The 15,997-nt window shown below is 49.4% G+C and overlaps 2 protein-coding genes and 1 pseudogene across 2 annotated transcripts; all 3 read left to right on the top strand.

Annotated features, from left to right (window-relative positions):
* The first annotated feature begins 4,978 nt into the window (after positions 1-4,978).
* LOC109751453 (bisdemethoxycurcumin synthase-like) lies at positions 4,979-8,552 on the top strand (annotated as a pseudogene).
* A 2,203-nt stretch (positions 8,553-10,755) lies between these two features.
* LOC109751457 (7-deoxyloganetin glucosyltransferase) lies at positions 10,756-12,839 on the top strand. Its single transcript, XM_020310340.4, has 2 exons — positions 10,756-11,506; positions 11,605-12,839. The coding sequence occupies exons 1-2, from the start codon at positions 10,996-10,998 to the stop codon at positions 12,600-12,602; spliced, it is 1,509 nt and encodes a 502-aa protein (XP_020165929.1). The 5' UTR covers positions 10,756-10,995; the 3' UTR covers positions 12,603-12,839.
* A 1,545-nt stretch (positions 12,840-14,384) lies between these two features.
* LOC109751459 (glyoxylate/hydroxypyruvate reductase HPR3) lies at positions 14,385-15,801 on the top strand. The gene is made up of 2 exons (XM_020310342.3): positions 14,385-15,027; positions 15,105-15,801. The coding sequence occupies exons 1-2, from the start codon at positions 14,599-14,601 to the stop codon at positions 15,624-15,626; spliced, it is 951 nt and encodes a 316-aa protein (XP_020165931.1). The 5' UTR covers positions 14,385-14,598; the 3' UTR covers positions 15,627-15,801.
* Positions 15,802-15,997: the final 196 nt, after the last annotated feature.

A 15,997-nucleotide genomic window follows, 5' to 3' on the forward strand; every position in this document is an offset into this window, starting at 1 on the left:
AGAAACATATTTTGAGTTCCAATTTGGACGGGCATTAAGAAGCATGTGTACATGATCACATATACACCTAATTGGCTTCAGAAAATCTACCATACACATTAAGAAAGAATGAATATGGGAGCAGTTCGAAGAAATCCCGACCTCCAAGCTAAATGGCCGGCTGAGGCATAAAGTTGTTGCACGTAAACAACTTGAAGCCATGCCGTTGTTGTTGCTCCCCAATGTATAGATATTGTGTGCAGCTAAGTGCAACGATACCTCACAATGACCGGATCCTCTCGCGCAAAAATCCCCTCCCCCCGCGTCACCTCCTCTGGCGGCTCGGGGGCGGCGGGGCTCCTTTGCGTCGGCCTCGCCAGCTAGCGGGGGATCCATTCGGCGGCGCTGCGAGATCCAGTACGGTGGGCCTCTTCACGGGCGCCGGGGAGTGGATCCGGGGCTACTCAGCCCGGATCCGGCGCATGGTCGTGCGGGGCTGGTGGCGGCGGGGTCGAGCGCGTGATGGTCTTCCTGCTGGTCCGGTTGTGCGGGGCTCGATCCAGCGAGGCTGGCGAGGTGTCTCGGTGGTCGACTCGTCAAGGCTCGGTGGTGGGCGCTGGCTGGAGGGGGAGAAGCCCGGCGCAACTAGCTAATGATGGCGTGTCGCAGCGGAGCGCACAGGCTGGTGGCGGCTTGGTGCTCCTCGCCGCGGCGGCGCTTGAGTGAGGCCAGATCTGCGCTGGAAGTGAGGGTTTATGGCCGGCGCACGGCAGGTGAGGTGGTGATGCGGAGGGCCTGTTGGGGTCTGGCAGCGGAGACGTGGCTCGTTCTGGTGGCGGCGACACCAGCGGGAGGCAGTGCTGGGTTCTCACGGGCAGGTTGGTGGCGGCGCTGCGATGGCTCGGCCAAGATGAGGTCTTGCGAGCAGCGAGCGTTCAGTCATCCCTGTGTGGCGTGGTGAGCGGTGGTGCTTTCCTGGTGGTGCCGGCCTGGGATTTTTCTATGGAGAGGCGGGTCTGACCGTCGCAAGGCCGTCCCTTGGAGTGGGCGACGGCCGTCGCGAGCAGTCCTGGACCTAGCCGGAGGTGCTGGTTGGCTGCGAACCCTTGTGCAGGCTAGGGGTGGATGGTGTGGTCCCGATTTCCCTGCTAGGTGGTCGGTCGTCGGTCCTCGTCTATGCAGCTACATCGCCAAGTGTTGCGGTGGCGGCGGTGTGAGGCTTCTTGGTAGGGCTGCCAATCCCATGGAGGCGTGGAGATGGGCGACGCGCGGATGAAAATCTTGCATGGCTCCTGCCGGGCCGGCGGTGATGGCACCCGTGGATGTCATTCCCCTCCTTGGAGGCATCGTCGAGCGTGTTCGCCTCATCCCTCGCGCGCTTGGTATTGGTGGATGTCTCCGGGCGAAAGCCTAGATTCGATGTACGGATCAGCACAATGGCAGCGTACTCGACGCCACTCCTCTGTTGGGAGCATTGTGTTTGGAGACATGACTGGCTCCGCCTTGCTCTTCTCCGGCGTTCGCCGCTATCATTTTCTGATACTCAGTGGTGCTATGTACGTTCGTCGTCGGTGAGTCCAAGACGGTGTCTTCCCGGATTGGATCGAGTCCTGCCATTCATCTGCCACTTTCTCTTAGACGCCAAGGATGGATGGTGCGTTGACAAGAGAAGTTCTGTAGAAGTGTGGTCTTCGGAGGTGTCTGGCGTCGGTTGAGACGCGGTGCTCTTTATCAGTTTAGGATAGGCTTTTTGCATTGTAGCTTGCCTAGCGGTGGTGTTTGTCTGTGGTCTTGCCGGGTGTGGTGTTCATGCTACGCTCCGTGTTCGCATTAGTGGTAGCTTTCTTGTAACTAAATTCTGCCTTCTATAAAGCTATGGTATAGCGGTGGTGTTTGTCTGTGGTCTTGCCGGGTGTGGTATTCATGCTACGCTCCGTGTTCGCATCAGTGGTAGCTTTCTTGTAACTAAATTCTGCCTTCTATAAAGCTATGGTATAGCGGTGGTGTTTGTCTGTGGTCTTGCCGGGTGTGGTGTTCATGCTACGCTCCGTGTTCGCATCAGTGGTAGCTTTCTTGTAACTAAATTCTGCCTTCTATAAAGCTATGGTATAGCGGTGGTGTTTGTCTGTGGTCTTGCCGGGTGTGGTGTTCATGCTACGCTCCGTGTTCGCATCAGTGGTAGCTTTCTTGTAACTAAATTCTACCTTCTATAAAGCTATGGTATGCCTAGACGTACTCTCGAAAAGAAAAACAATGACCGGATTAACCATGTCCACATATACAATTACAAACTGCAACTGCGGCGTGTATGCACTTGTTACTCATGGCCACCTTAGTCTATATTTATCTGTCTAGCTATTGCCGCGTATGGATAAAAAATACATACACGTGGTTCAGATCCATTGAGACAATGGCCACCTAGGCACGCCATAAGTCCAAGTAGCCACGCCATGATCTCTGTTGTACACCGCCATATCCTTCGTCCCTAAGCCAACATTGCTCTGAATGTCCAGGACAGGTCCGGCACGAAAACTTCAACTACATATCTGCACATAGCCTCACGATGACATCTCATAGATTTCTCTAGACTCTGTTCTTTATTACGTACTCCCTCGTCCCTCGCTTTTCTTGCCACGTGTGGCTTCTATGGTTTACAGCTCATCTGGTGTGGGTACTGGTCGGAACCTCGATTAGCCAAAACTGGAGCGTTTGTCGTTATCTGATCGCTTTGTCAATGTAGAAATGATAAGATTTTTAAGGATAAAACTATGCTTCGTTTATGGTAGTCTTTACAACGTGTGAAGAACAGAGACCTGTTTACGGAGGTGTGTACACGATTGTAGGCCATGGCGAGAGATACTTTTACCCGATATGGATGGAAGCATGATCTTCGGATTGGCCCTCCTTTGTTTTTTTAAGCGCAAACCATAGAACAATAGTTCTACGGTATATTTTCATTTATAGTATATACAAAGCGAAATACAAAAGAAAAACAAAAATAATTAAAACAAAGAAAGTCATCCAATGCCAGTTCTAGAGGTAATCATGAGCAAAAAACATCTAAAGTGTTCCTAGTGCAACCATCACAGAGGAGCACTGATCCAGTCTTGTAATGCAGCACTGTGCTTTGCAGGAGTTCTAAATATTGTTTAAGCTTCAATTTCCAACAGTTGACACTTGGTACCTCATTTCTGAATATTTTCCCATTGGGCTGCATCCAAATGTTCCAACAGCCTTGAATGACTATTTCCATTGCAATCTTGGGCGGCAAATTTTGCTTGGCCAGCAACATATCATAGATAGAGATGGCAATCTTTTTGGCTGGTTAAATACTGCTCCAGCAATCTTGAGAGAAGTAGCAGTCCCAAAACAGATGCCTTGAAAACACACTCATAGCAGTCCAGGTGAAATGATTTTCGTTTTATCAGATTTCTTGAGTTCACTATATCATAGAGTAGTAACCAAAGGAATATCTTGTGCCTAAGCCTGCTAGAGCTTTTCCAGATCCAACCAAGAATGCAGTGTGCTTACAATTTCCACATAATTACTTGTATTCAGCGTTTTTTCTATTTTTGATATGTGAACTTGGTTATGGCTGTGTGCATCTCAGTTATACAGAGGCCGGGTGTAATGCTTAAATCTTTTAAGTAATAAAGAGCCCTTTATCGAAAAAATTAGCCAAAACTGGAATTCGGACAACCAAATACACATTATAATGAGTCCAAATAATGCTCAGATACATGTTGGGACAAATATATACCAATAGCCAAATAACACACTATTGATCACGAATGTCTAAACAACTACTACTTTACGGAAATATCAGGGCTATTATAATTATTACATGTATGGAGATAAATTATTTTGAGACAGACAAAGTACTAATAATAGAGAAAAGTCACTCAAGTTTGTAACCAAAAATTTGTGGGTATAGCCATATAGGTTTACGCATATTGCCATGACCATGTACATTTATATGGATATATAGCCATGATCAATATGAAACTTTCTTATGTTGTTAATCGTATCTCATGCCTCGGTAAATGGAAAAGCAAAGATGAATCGAAACAGTTACAAAATAGTACTATTATTAGTACTTTGTGTGGAAATACTCCATATATGTACAAACTACTCCATATATTTAATCTAGAGATCTTCTGCTAGAAATAGGTGGGGCAAGTAATGAAAAAGAAAAGGACAATATATGCATGCAGAAGATCACCTTGTGGGCTTCAGATTGCTTGCCGGCAAAGAAACATGCGTGTCCAACTAAGTTAGGAAAGCAGACAAGTTGATTGATTTCATAGCGAGGCTACTGGCTAGTACGTACCAAAAAGCTAGCTTATCTATTCCTCCACTGGCCAGCACACAGGAACTGCATATTGGTCAGATTTGTCTTGATTTCTTGGGGAGACTAGTATGTACGAGAAGAGCCTCCCAATGAATTCTTTTGCTGGCTGGAAACACATGCACAAAAGGCAGATCAATCCATGAAGCAAGGCACGAACACACGCTTCAGATGATGACTTTCCTTTTAGATATAATAAGAGCATCTCCAATCAATGATGTGGATGTATAACTAACTAAGTTTTACATCACGAATGCCCAAAAGCGGTGCTCTACTGAAAGGGTAACACGGTGGCTGATTTTAGGGATGTCATCGCTGAGTAAGTGGACATATCGGTTGTGGTTTTTAGATGTACAAAATTAAAGGTCAGATGTTTCTAATTTTTATGGTAATTTCTAGCATATTTCTCCTTTTTCGGTGAAGCACTTTTAATATATATATATTACTGTGGTAATTTCTAGCATATTTCTTTTTTCTGGTTAAACAGTCAAGTATTTTTAGTATATAGAAATTCAGATTAATGTTCAATTTTCTAGCGATTTCTCTTTTTTTGGATAATTAACCCGTCAAGTATTTTTAATAATAGATAGGTGTTGACTCTATTTTAATACAAAGTCTCAGGCTCTCCCAAAAATATATGCATAGGTTGTTGAAAGTTAGACAAAACAAACTATAAAAGGATGAGCCAGCGGAGCCCCTGTAGACGCATCAGCTTGAACATTCCAAAGTGCACCCAGCAAAGAACGTAACATACATACAACGCTCATCCATCGGCCATGACTGCAAGAACAAACGGAAAGATGGGCATGCGGCAGCAAGCGGAAGACCCTGCGGCGATGCTCGCCATAGGTACGACGAACCCAACGAATCTCCTGCAGCCCCAAGATGTCTTTGCGGAGAAGTTGTTCCGCGTGACCAAGAGCGACCACCTTACTGAACTCAAGGAAAAGTTAAAGAGAATCTGTAAGCACACGTCCATTAATTATTTCCTTGGATTGACTGTAATCTTTATGTTTTCATTCATTCATAGATAGTTTTGCTAATTCTCAGTTGCCTGATCAGTCTATTTTTTTTAGAAAAGAACACGATAAAAAATTGTGAGGATTTGTTTCAATTTTCATAAGAGCGTGGCCAGTGGCGGAGGACGAAATAAAATTAAGGTGGGGCGAACTCTAAAGCATAGAAAAAGTATATAACACAAAATGAAATAGAACATGCACACTAATAATGTTATATATTCCACATACAATCACAGAAATAAAATGGAACTACCAACCACCGCTCACTTCCAAGGCTGCATTTTTGTCGGTGTTGTGCCAAATATGTTGATGAAGGTGGGGAAAAGTATAACACAAAATGAAGTGGAACATAGGAGTACACACTAATTCTACTCCTTGGCCGATGCACTCTCGTTTAGATATTTTACCCCATATGCACCATAGTAGCTCGAGTACCACACGTACACAGCTAGCACCAAGTTTGCCCGATCAAATCCTCTGACACATGTATTCGTTAGCCTTTTTTTCAAAGAAGCAGAACACCTTTAGCTTCTTTTTTTTTTGAGAAACAGAACACATTTAGCTAGATCAGCCGATGATTCTAGCCGGAAATAATGCACGCACGTGAGCAATTCGTTGGATAGGCACAATCCCACGGGTATCCAGCCCACCACCTTTTTTTTTCCAACCGGGCTCACAGCCCTTTCCATTAATTTTGCAATCAACAGAAATACATCAGTCTGTTATCAAGTCTTTGTTGTCCAGCCACTTACTAAAGGAATCTAGACCGAAATGATGGAAGCAAAAGGAGACTGAAAGGGGGGGGCGAGTTGGCGCATCATCAGGAAACCCACCACATGATGATCCTGGAACGGACCATCCGCCATGGGACGAAAACCTGATGACAGTTACAAGCCACTGCCCAACTAAAAAAGTTTCAAGGATGAAACTGCTGATGTAAGACGCTGAGCAAAATGCTACCAGGAAGAGCTAGTCTAGCGGGCATCAAACCCCAGTGGAAACAAGACCAAAAACACTAGCAATGATCCCAGCTAGCCGATCTGGATCCCATCCCTGTCTCCCAAGAGAAGTCTGCCACAAGGGAAGGATCTGTCCGCCAGAGCAGCAGCCGCGTTAGCCAACCTCTTCACACCAGTCTGGAACTTCACCTTATCTTCTCCTTTAAGCAAACCTGCCCAATACAACATAAACGAGCAAGCAATGAGAACAGCCTCCAGTGGAGTATGAGCAACATATTTATCAAAAGTAACTTTCTTGCGGAGGCACCGAATTCCCCAACATATGGCAGCAATAATCATCATATAGAAATGCTTTCCTCCTGGAAAGAACTTATAAAGCCAAGCCCAACTTTGCCAAAGCGATCGAGGACAGCAAGAAGTTCCAACTGTCATCCCCAGCACGCCCCAAACCGTACGGGCAAGCGGGCAAGTAAAGAATAAGTGGTTCGCTGTTTCCACACTTGTACAAAAGGAGCATGCAGGATTCCCAGACCACTTCCTGTTGCGCAGGTTATCTCGCGTAAGCACAACATTCTGAAATAGCTGCCATAAAAAGATTTTAATTTTCAACGGAATAGGAGCTTTCCACACCCATTTATAGTTAGGGCCAGATAAGTTTCTCTCTAACCACTCATAGACCGACTTAATAGTAAATTTTCCTTTACTATTAAGTGCCCATGAAATTGTATCTCCAGCCCACCACTTAACTAGGCACCTTGGCCCACAATGAAACACACGGTCCAATACCCCAACCCTAGCCGACGACTGCTTCCCTTCGTTTCTACTCCCTTCTTCCTCCTAGCGACGAACGGATCCAGCCGCCACCATGCATGAACTCGACATGGCAACCGATGATGCCTATACAAATTATTTTTGGCAAAATCTAAGGTAAGACGGTCGCCCTGCCTTGCCCTACCGGCCTACCAGGTCCTCCGCCCCCTGAGTGTGGCTAGTTTTCAATCGACTAAGACTTGACCAAGTGTCAGTCAAATACTTAAATGATATAACATGTAAGAAACAAATATGAAAAATAAAAAATTACACCGATCTCAAAGTAAGATCTCGGAAATATAGCATCCAGTGAGGTTTAGCAAGACTGTTTTCATAATTGCATCGAGAAGCGCCACTTCCACCTGACCGAGGAGACACTGGGCGCCCACCCGGAGTTCCTCGACAGGGAGCTTCCATCCCTTGACGCTCGAATAGACATGGTAGCCACCGACATGCCGAAGCTCGCACAGTCCGCCGCGGCCAAGGCCATCGCCGAGTGGGGCCGCCCGGCCACCGACATCACCCACCTCGTCTTCAGCACCTACTCTGCCCTCCAGGCCCCGAGCGCCGACCTCAAGCTGGCCACGCTTCTCAGCCTCCGCACCACGGTCTGCCGCACCATCCTCAGCCTCCACGGCTGCTACGGCGGGGCCAGGGCGCTCCACCTTGCCAAGGAGCTGGCCGAGAACAACCGCGGGGCGCGCGTCCTCGTGGCCTGCGCCGAGACGACCCTCATCTGCTTCGGTAGCCCCAACAGGGCCAACCTCGTGGGCCATGCCTTGTTCGGGGACGGCGCCGGCGCCGTAATCGTCGGCGCCGGCCCCTTCAGTGAAGGCGAGCGCCCGCTTTTTGAGATGGTCACCACCACGCAGAACACGATCCCCTGGACCGAGCACGTGATCAGCATGCAGGCCACGGCAGGCGGCATAGACTTCCACCTCGCCATCCAGGTGCCGATGCTGATCGGGCAGAACGTCGAGCGATGCCTCCTCGACGCGTTCGATGGCGATGCTCCGGCTTCCTGGAACGAGCTCTTCTGGGCGGTGCACCCGGGTGGCCGTCCGATCCTGGATAACATAGACACGGTGCTCAAACTGGAGCCGGGTAAGTTGGCGGCCAGCCGGCGTGTGCTCCGCGAGTACGGCAACATGAGTGGCGCCACCATCTTCTTCGTGCTCGACGAGCTGCGCCGGCGTCGTAAGAAGGAGGAGGATAGTGGCCACCTGCTGCTGCCGGAGTGGGGCGCCAGGCCTTCGGGCCGGGAATCACCATCGAGACCATGCTGCTTCGCTCTCCACGCTAATCCATGTCGTCGATCGATCGATCACAAGGAGGAAGTTACTACAGAAGTACTTATACTACCATATACTCCGTACTTATTTGTGTGTGCGCGTGCGTAAAAATGCATGCATACGTCAGTCAAGTCAAAGAACACAGACAGAGTCATGCTAGTATATAAAATGTATAAGACCAGTGATTAAGTACCTGGGTGTAATAATACTGTAAAAGAAAAGGTACCTGGGTAATGCATGCAGGCCTACATGAAAGGCAAAACATATACTCCTATATTATTGAGAGCACCTCTTCATCAGTTGCCTGGAAAAAAAGTTTGCATCGGTAACTTTGTTTCAGGGCTGTCAGATCGAAATCCAACGGTTCATATCCATTCTTCCTCCCCAAGCGTACCATGTTCATATCCGATGGTGTGGAAGAATTGGGCACCCCCTAAATGCTTTTTTTTTTGCTTGGCTTGTCATCATAGTAGGATTTGGACGGCTGCGTCGGGAATTGGGCACCCCCTAAATGCAATTTTTTTGGTGGATGATTATAGGTTCAGTAAAAGGTTCAGCCTCTGAAAATCATGGATACCCGCTTACTTGAAGGAAATAGCTTTGTAGGACTTATGAGAACCACTTCAAGGTTAGACAATGCCAATACTTTTCCCGTATTACCGGTTACAAACATGCTTTGGTTGAGTTTTGGCTTAGACTTAACATGACTTTGGAAGAACAACGTCATAAGGAGTTGAAAGAGGACCATATGAGCCTACATACAATGCAAGTGTTGAAGACATCTTGGACAATTGAAAAGCATGGCAGTGAGGTATTCACGCATGAGCTATTTGAGGGTTTTCAAAATGAGTTGCTTGCTGATAGGGATCATTGCCTTGTTGAGATGATGTCACGTGATGGTGGGGTTAAAACAACAACTATATGTGATGGTTATAAGAAACTAAGGTTAGTAACTTACAAAACAACAACCATTGTGGGTTCTTACACATGTAAGTTATTTGAGACACATGGTATCTCGTGTCGTAATCTCATCCATGTCCTAAGAGTTGCCTAGCTAGATGAACTGCCAAGCCTCTATTTACTCAAAAGGCTTAGAAATAATTATAAAACTGGTCTGGTCTTTCATGAGGATGGCATTTTATTGGAAGCTAATGAGAAGAGTTCAGTTGATCCGGCGATAAAAATGGTTCGTTTCACAAACATGTAAGAAGATGGAAGAACTTTTAATTCAAGTGAAGCAATCTCAGGCTGGCATTCAATTCTTGGGAGATGTCATTTTCACACTTGGAGAGCAGTTTTCTACCCAAGTTCCATCGAAATAACAAACTCAAACTGAAGAATTAGAAGAATTTCTGGGTTGTTCATTCGAAGTGAGGTAGACATCCATCCTCCAAACGATAAGGTGTCAGATTAAAAGACTAAATGGATATAGAGATAACGGTGGAAAGCAAAGCAAGAAAGAGAAGAGCGAGAACAAAAACGATAGCCACACTTGTCCTAAGGAAGTGTAGAAGACATAATAATTAAGGTACATTCCTCTAGACTTAGTTTAAAGAATAATTCTAAAATTTTGCTTGCTTATAAATATAGGGACTGGCTAGGGGTAAGTTGACTGAACATTTGATTTGGGTCAGTCGATCTGTTTTCAACCGTCAGATTCAAAATGAACGGCCAGATTGATTTCTTCAACCTCCAGCCCGATCTATTGTTCATCTTCTTCCCTGTAACCGCCGCACGTACCACCGGCCTAGCCGCCGTCCTCCGACACCCGCAGCCGGCGGCGCTTCTGCGTTAGCCCGGCCACCCCGCCCTCCCCTCAACCGCCTCCCACCGTCGTGCTTCCGCCGCCCCGGGCCATCCTTCTAGCCCCCCCCCCTCCCCCCGCGACGAGCTTTTCTCCGGCGAAGCCACACCACCGCCCCCCACCGCCGCCGTCTACCACCGCCCCCACTCAAAACCCTAAGATAGATACTGGGGTAGCCTGCCCAACGACCTTCTTCTTCCCCTCCGGCAAGTTTCTTCCTCCCCGCACTTGTTTCTTCCTTCAACCAAAATCGACTGACCCAATATTCGGAAGTCAGGCGATTAACATGTAGCTATTGTGATAAATATAACATGCACTACTGTTTTCATAGATTATTGTGATATTGGTTTTAAAATATGAGGGATATGGGGATGTGGCTCACACTGGACCACCTTTTCTCTTTCTTTTCCCTCTCTCTTCATCCCATCAATCACATACATTTGACAGGACAATTATACAGCAAAGTAGGGAACATGGTGAACTAGACCGGATCAAAATTAGACAATCGTGGTGCACTATTTGATACGGCCCCACACTTAAAAAATAAAGCCTCAAACTTGGAATCTCACATGCTAGTCGTCGGTCTTCACGTGCCAAGAACTAGCGCTATAGTACACTGAATGGTGAATGCTAACCACCAAGGAGTTATCCTGTCCCTGTCCACGCTGCCCACGCACTGATTAGTATTCCCACTCACTCTGTACCGTACGTAAGTTTGAATTTCTTTTCTTTCTTGCCAGAAAACCAGAGTCTCGATCTGCATCGACACCATCCCGGCGACGACATGCGCGCCGACGGCAAGCCCCACGCGGTGTGCGTGCCGTACCCGGCGCAGGGGCACGCCACCCCGATGATGAAGCTGGCCAAGGTCCTCCACTCCAGGGGCTTCCACGTCACCTTCGTCTACACCGAGCACAACCACCGGCGCCTCGTCCGCTCCCGCGGCGCCGGCGCCGTCGCGGGCCTCCCGGGCTTCCGCTTCGCCACCATCCCCGACGGCCTGCCGCCGTCCGACCCCGACGCCACCCAGGACCAGGCGTCCATCTGCCACTCCACCACGACCACCTGCCTCCCCCACCTGAAGAGCCTGCTTGGCGGCCTCAACAACAGCGCAGCGGGGACGGGGACGCCGCCGGTGACGTGCGTCGTCGCGGACAGCATCATGAGCTTCGCGGTGGACGCCGCAGCGGAGCTCGGCGTGCCGTGCGCGCTGTTCTGGACCGCCAGCGCCTGCGGTTACATGGGCTATTACAACTTTCAGTTCCTGGTAGATCATGGCCTTACTCCTCTCAAAGGTACCTCTATGCTATCACAGCCAAGATTCTAGTATTTTGAGATGTGTAACAAGCTAACAACGAACAAGTAACAAACAATGTTCCTTTTGATGAGCTAGGTGAAGAGCAACTGACGAACGGCTACTTGGACACGCCGGTGACAAATGCTCTCGGCATGACCAAGCACATGCGCCTCCGGGACTTCCCGTCCTTCGTCCGCACCACCGACCGGGACGACATCCTGCTCAACTTCATGATACACGAGCTAGAGCGAGCGAGCCGTGCTGATGCCGTCATCGTCAACACCTTTGACGAGATGGAGCAGCCGGCGCTCGACGCCATGCGCGCCATCCTCGCCCCGCCAGTTTACACCATCGGCCCGCTCAACTTTGTTGTGGAGCAGCTAGTCCCCGACGGCGGCGACGGCAGCGCCTCGCTCGCCGCGATTCGCCCCAGCCTTTGGAGGGAAGACCGGTCCTGCCTAGAGTGGCTCCGCGGCAGGGAGCCCCGGTCCGTGGTGTACGTCAACTTCGGGAGCATCACCACCATGACCAGCCAAGAACTGGTCGAGTTCGCTTGGGGGTTGGCCAACTGCGGCTGCGACTTCCTTTGGATCGTAAGGAACGACCTGGTGAAGGGCAACGCCGCCATGCTACCCCTGGAGTTCCTGGAGGCGACCAAGGGCCGGTGTTTCTTGGCGAGCTGGTGCGAGCAGGAGGCGGTGCTGCGGAACGAGGCCGTGGGCGCCTTCCTGACGCACTACGGGTGGAACTCGATGATGGAGGGGCTCAGCGCCGGGCTGCCGATGCTGGGCTGGCCCTTCTTCGCCGAGCAGCAGACCAACTGTCGCTACGCGTGCGTGGAGTGGGGCGTCGGGATGGAGGTCGGCGACGACGTGCGCCGGGAGGTGGTGGAGGAGAGGATAAGGGAGGTGATGGGTGGTGGCGAGGTGGGGAGGGAGATGAGGCGGAAGGCAATGGAGTGGAAGGAGATCGCCGTCCGTGCCACGACCCGACCTGGTGGCAGATCGTTGGCCAACCTTGAGCTTCTACTCAAGAATACCGTTGGATCGTCCTTCTCCCGCCGCGGTGCAAACAGATCTAGTGCCCGGGATTGACCGCAATCCGTAAGTAGTACTAGAGGATATCAATTTTTGGGCATTTAGAGTTCAAAAAAGGTATGATTTGGACCGGCTCTACAAGCTCTAGGTTTGAAAAACATACTTTTCTCTTCCTGGAATCATACGATTGTGGAGACACTACACATGCAGCGTTTTCTCATGTAGTTTCTCCCAATAAATGGTTATGTGCGGTTTGTTCTGAGCAACGATTTATCGACAATCTCTTCCGTTCAACTTTTTCTTTGCAAGTTCCGACATTTTTTCCGGAAGTTTCAACTTATTTTGCAACAAAGATTAAGCTTGTAATAATTTTCTCCGGAACCTCCAATGAAAAAAATTCTACAGTTTGGATAATTTTACCCTGAACTTTCCTGAATGTTTTTGAACTTTTAACAAAATCCCTATTATCTCTGGCATCTGGCTTTCTTGATTTTTCGAAGGGTTGAAGCGGCTTTGACTAGAGGAATAAACTGGTCCATCTCTTCTCTCCCCGTGACGATGAGCACATCCGGTTTGTCCCGGGCATGCGCTGCTGCATCTGCATGTGCAGCAGAAAACGCCATGGGAAAAGGCAGCGGTCCGTCCCAGCCATGTGCATGCCCGCACAACATGGGACATGGTGGATTGGTGCTTGTCCCCGCCATTTTGCATGTGGTCTTGTATTACTGTGTTCTTCTATCATTCGATGGAGGCCTAATTTTGAAAATTTCAAAACTCAAACTTTCAATTTTAAATTTTTCTGAATTTTTTTACCACATGTATACAAGGATGTAATGTGTATGTGTGTAAAATTTCAGGATGAAATATCTTGAATCGGGAGCTGCACAAAAAACAATCATGGATTTTGGGGATGAACAGTATTCATGGAGGAAAATTTGCCAAATAAGCTTATCATTTTGCTAATTGTTGTGCTAATCCTTCGATGTCTCTGATCACCCTAGCCTTTTCTATGTAATATACTCTCATTTGCTTTTCCCCCTAATATCTGGTTCACGCTCCGCCACTGCATGCGACAAGAAACAACGGAAGAAACAATTAGCACCATACCTTGTAGCGTAGCCGAGAAAGCCGATACGAAGGAGTACCATCAACATTTGTGAAAAAAAAATCAACAAAATGATGACCAACTCCGAAGAAATTTTAGTGAAAGGAACTGGCACAAGCCGTGAAACTAATCATAGGGAGGAAGCGATGCAAGGCAAAGTGAGCGGCGGGCGCAAATGCCCTCGTGATCGTCGCGAGAACCATAGACTGCCGCCTCAGCCTACCCCTTTCCCCGGTCTACAGTGCGCTGACAATGCCACGTATCCCAATGGCGATAAAATGCAGAGGCCAACCGTACTAGTAAGTAGGCCCAGATAGGAAAAAGCCCTCGACCACCGGCTAAAAATTGCAGTCCCACTCAACCCTTAAAGCCCATAGTGAAGACATCTCGCCAATTCCTGCACACAATCCAGTGAGACCCGGATAAAATCACTGGACACAATCCGAAATTGCCGTCCTCAATAGATCCGCCTTTGTCAATTGTCTTTTCATGTTTGAAAGTCATGCTACAAATGTTGATGCTGATAGGTTAGCCAAGTTTTCATATTTTCTTGATTAGGGTAGACATGTTTGGTTGCTACAACCTCACGATCCCTTCTGTATTCCTCTCCTTCGGGAGTTTGATCAATAAAGCTTGGGTTTCCCCTAAAAGAAAATTTGACTGTGGGCCTTTAAAACTTTAGGCAGCATAGAGTTAAATGATAGTGCATTTTCTATTGGGTCACACTGAGACATGAGCCTCAAAATATGGCTGAAATTTCAACAGTGTTCACCTCCGAGCCTTAGGTGGTGTCATTTTCTAAGTTCAAAAAACAATTGGCAGCAGGTTCGGGAGATTCAGCAGCAATGGCTTGGCTTCTAGTCACCCTAAAACCACCAACCGCATCCATTGTCCCTCCGAAGCATCACCTGCTGATTCCATCCTCATCCCCATCTTCCAACAGAGAACATGGCCGCGCCGCCGCCCGCCGACGAGAGGCCGCTGGTGATGCTGGCGCAGGCGCTCTTCCCGGAGTTCGCCGCGGCGCTCGCTGGTCGCTACCGGTTCGCGCTGCTGGCGGACGCCGACGCCGCGGCCGCGGACGAGGCGAGGGCGCTGCTGGTAGGGGGGCTCCCGCGGGTCACGGCCCAGCACCTGGGCGTGCTCCCGGCGCTCAAGCTCGTGGCGTGCACCTCCGTGGGCGTGGACCACGTGGACCTTGACGCGTGCCGGAGCCGCGGGCTCAGCGTGACCAACGCTGGCGCCGCGTTCGCGGCCGACTCGGCCGACTACGCCGTCGGGCTTCTCGTCGCCGTGCTCCGAAGGGTGGCCGCCGCCGACGTGTACGTCCGCAGCGGCAGGTGGGCTGCCGACGGCGACTATCCTCTCACCACCAAGGTTAGTACCTACTGCTCACTCTGTTGTTGGCCATCCCAAAGAAGAGGATGATTTGACTAGAGTCTTGGCGATGGCAGGTGAGCGGCAAGCGGGTGGGAATCGTGGGGCTGGGCAACATCGGCTCCCGCGTCGCCCGGCGTCTCGCCGCCTTCGGCTGCGCGGTCTCCTACCACTCGAGGTCGCCCAAGCCGTCGGCGCCGTACCCGTTCGTCCCGGCGCTGCGCGACCTGGCCGCCGGCAGCGACGTGCTGGTGCTCTCCTGCGCGCTGACAGACGAGACCAAGCACATGGTGAACCGGGACGTGATGGAGGCGCTGGGGAAGGGCGGGGTGCTGGTCAACGTCGGCCGGGGCGGCCTCGTGGACGAGCCGGAGCTGCTCAGGTGCCTCCGCCAGGGCGTCATCGGCGGCGCCGGCCTGGACGTGTACGAGAACGAGCCGGCCGTGCCGCCGGAGCTGCTCGCCATGGAGAACGTCGTGCTCTCGGACCACAGGGCCGTGCTCACGCCGGAGTCCATCGGCGGCGTGCTTGAGGTCGTCATCGCCAACCTCGACGCCTTCTTCTCGGGGAGGCCGCTGGTCAGCCCCATGGAGCTCTGAAACATGAATGAACATCACTCACTGGTTAGATGAAATTGATTCGATGTCGTGTGAAGAAAATGTATTCTGCAACAGTATATATGGAGTGATTATCACTTCGTGCTCGACAAGATGAAGTTGATTAAATACACTTGGTTACTTTATTGGCGTATATTTATACTTCAATGCAATCCAATTTCTTTGAGTGAGCGCACAAAATCTGGGTGAATAAAATCTGCAAAAATAGACTGCTTAAGTGCTTATGACTTCATTTTCAATATGGTCAAGTTGATTAAAGATTTGTTCCATTATTACATATAAAGTTAATCATTTTTATTTAAATCGGGGTTTCGGGTATTGTTCCTCAAAGGTAGGTGAAACATGAATATTAC

Source organism: Aegilops tauschii, chromosome 2 (assembly GCF_002575655.3).
Source record: "Aegilops tauschii subsp. strangulata cultivar AL8/78 chromosome 2, Aet v6.0, whole genome shotgun sequence".
NCBI lineage: Eukaryota > Viridiplantae > Streptophyta > Magnoliopsida > Poales > Poaceae > Aegilops > Aegilops tauschii.

Bases quoted from the DNA above. Each gene is read 5' to 3' on its own strand.
- LOC109751457 (XM_020310340.4), top strand. From the start codon at position 10,996: ATGCGCGCCGACGGCAAGCCCCACGCGGTGTGCGTGCCGTACCCGGCG. The intron at 11,507-11,604 runs GTACCTCTATGC...TTGATGAGCTAG, and splicing joins TGGCCTTACTCCTCTCAAAG to GTGAAGAGCAACTGACGAAC.
- LOC109751459 (XM_020310342.3), top strand. From the start codon at position 14,599: ATGGCCGCGCCGCCGCCCGCCGACGAGAGGCCGCTGGTGATGCTGGCG. The intron at 15,028-15,104 runs GTTAGTACCTAC...TGGCGATGGCAG, and splicing joins ACTATCCTCTCACCACCAAG to GTGAGCGGCAAGCGGGTGGG.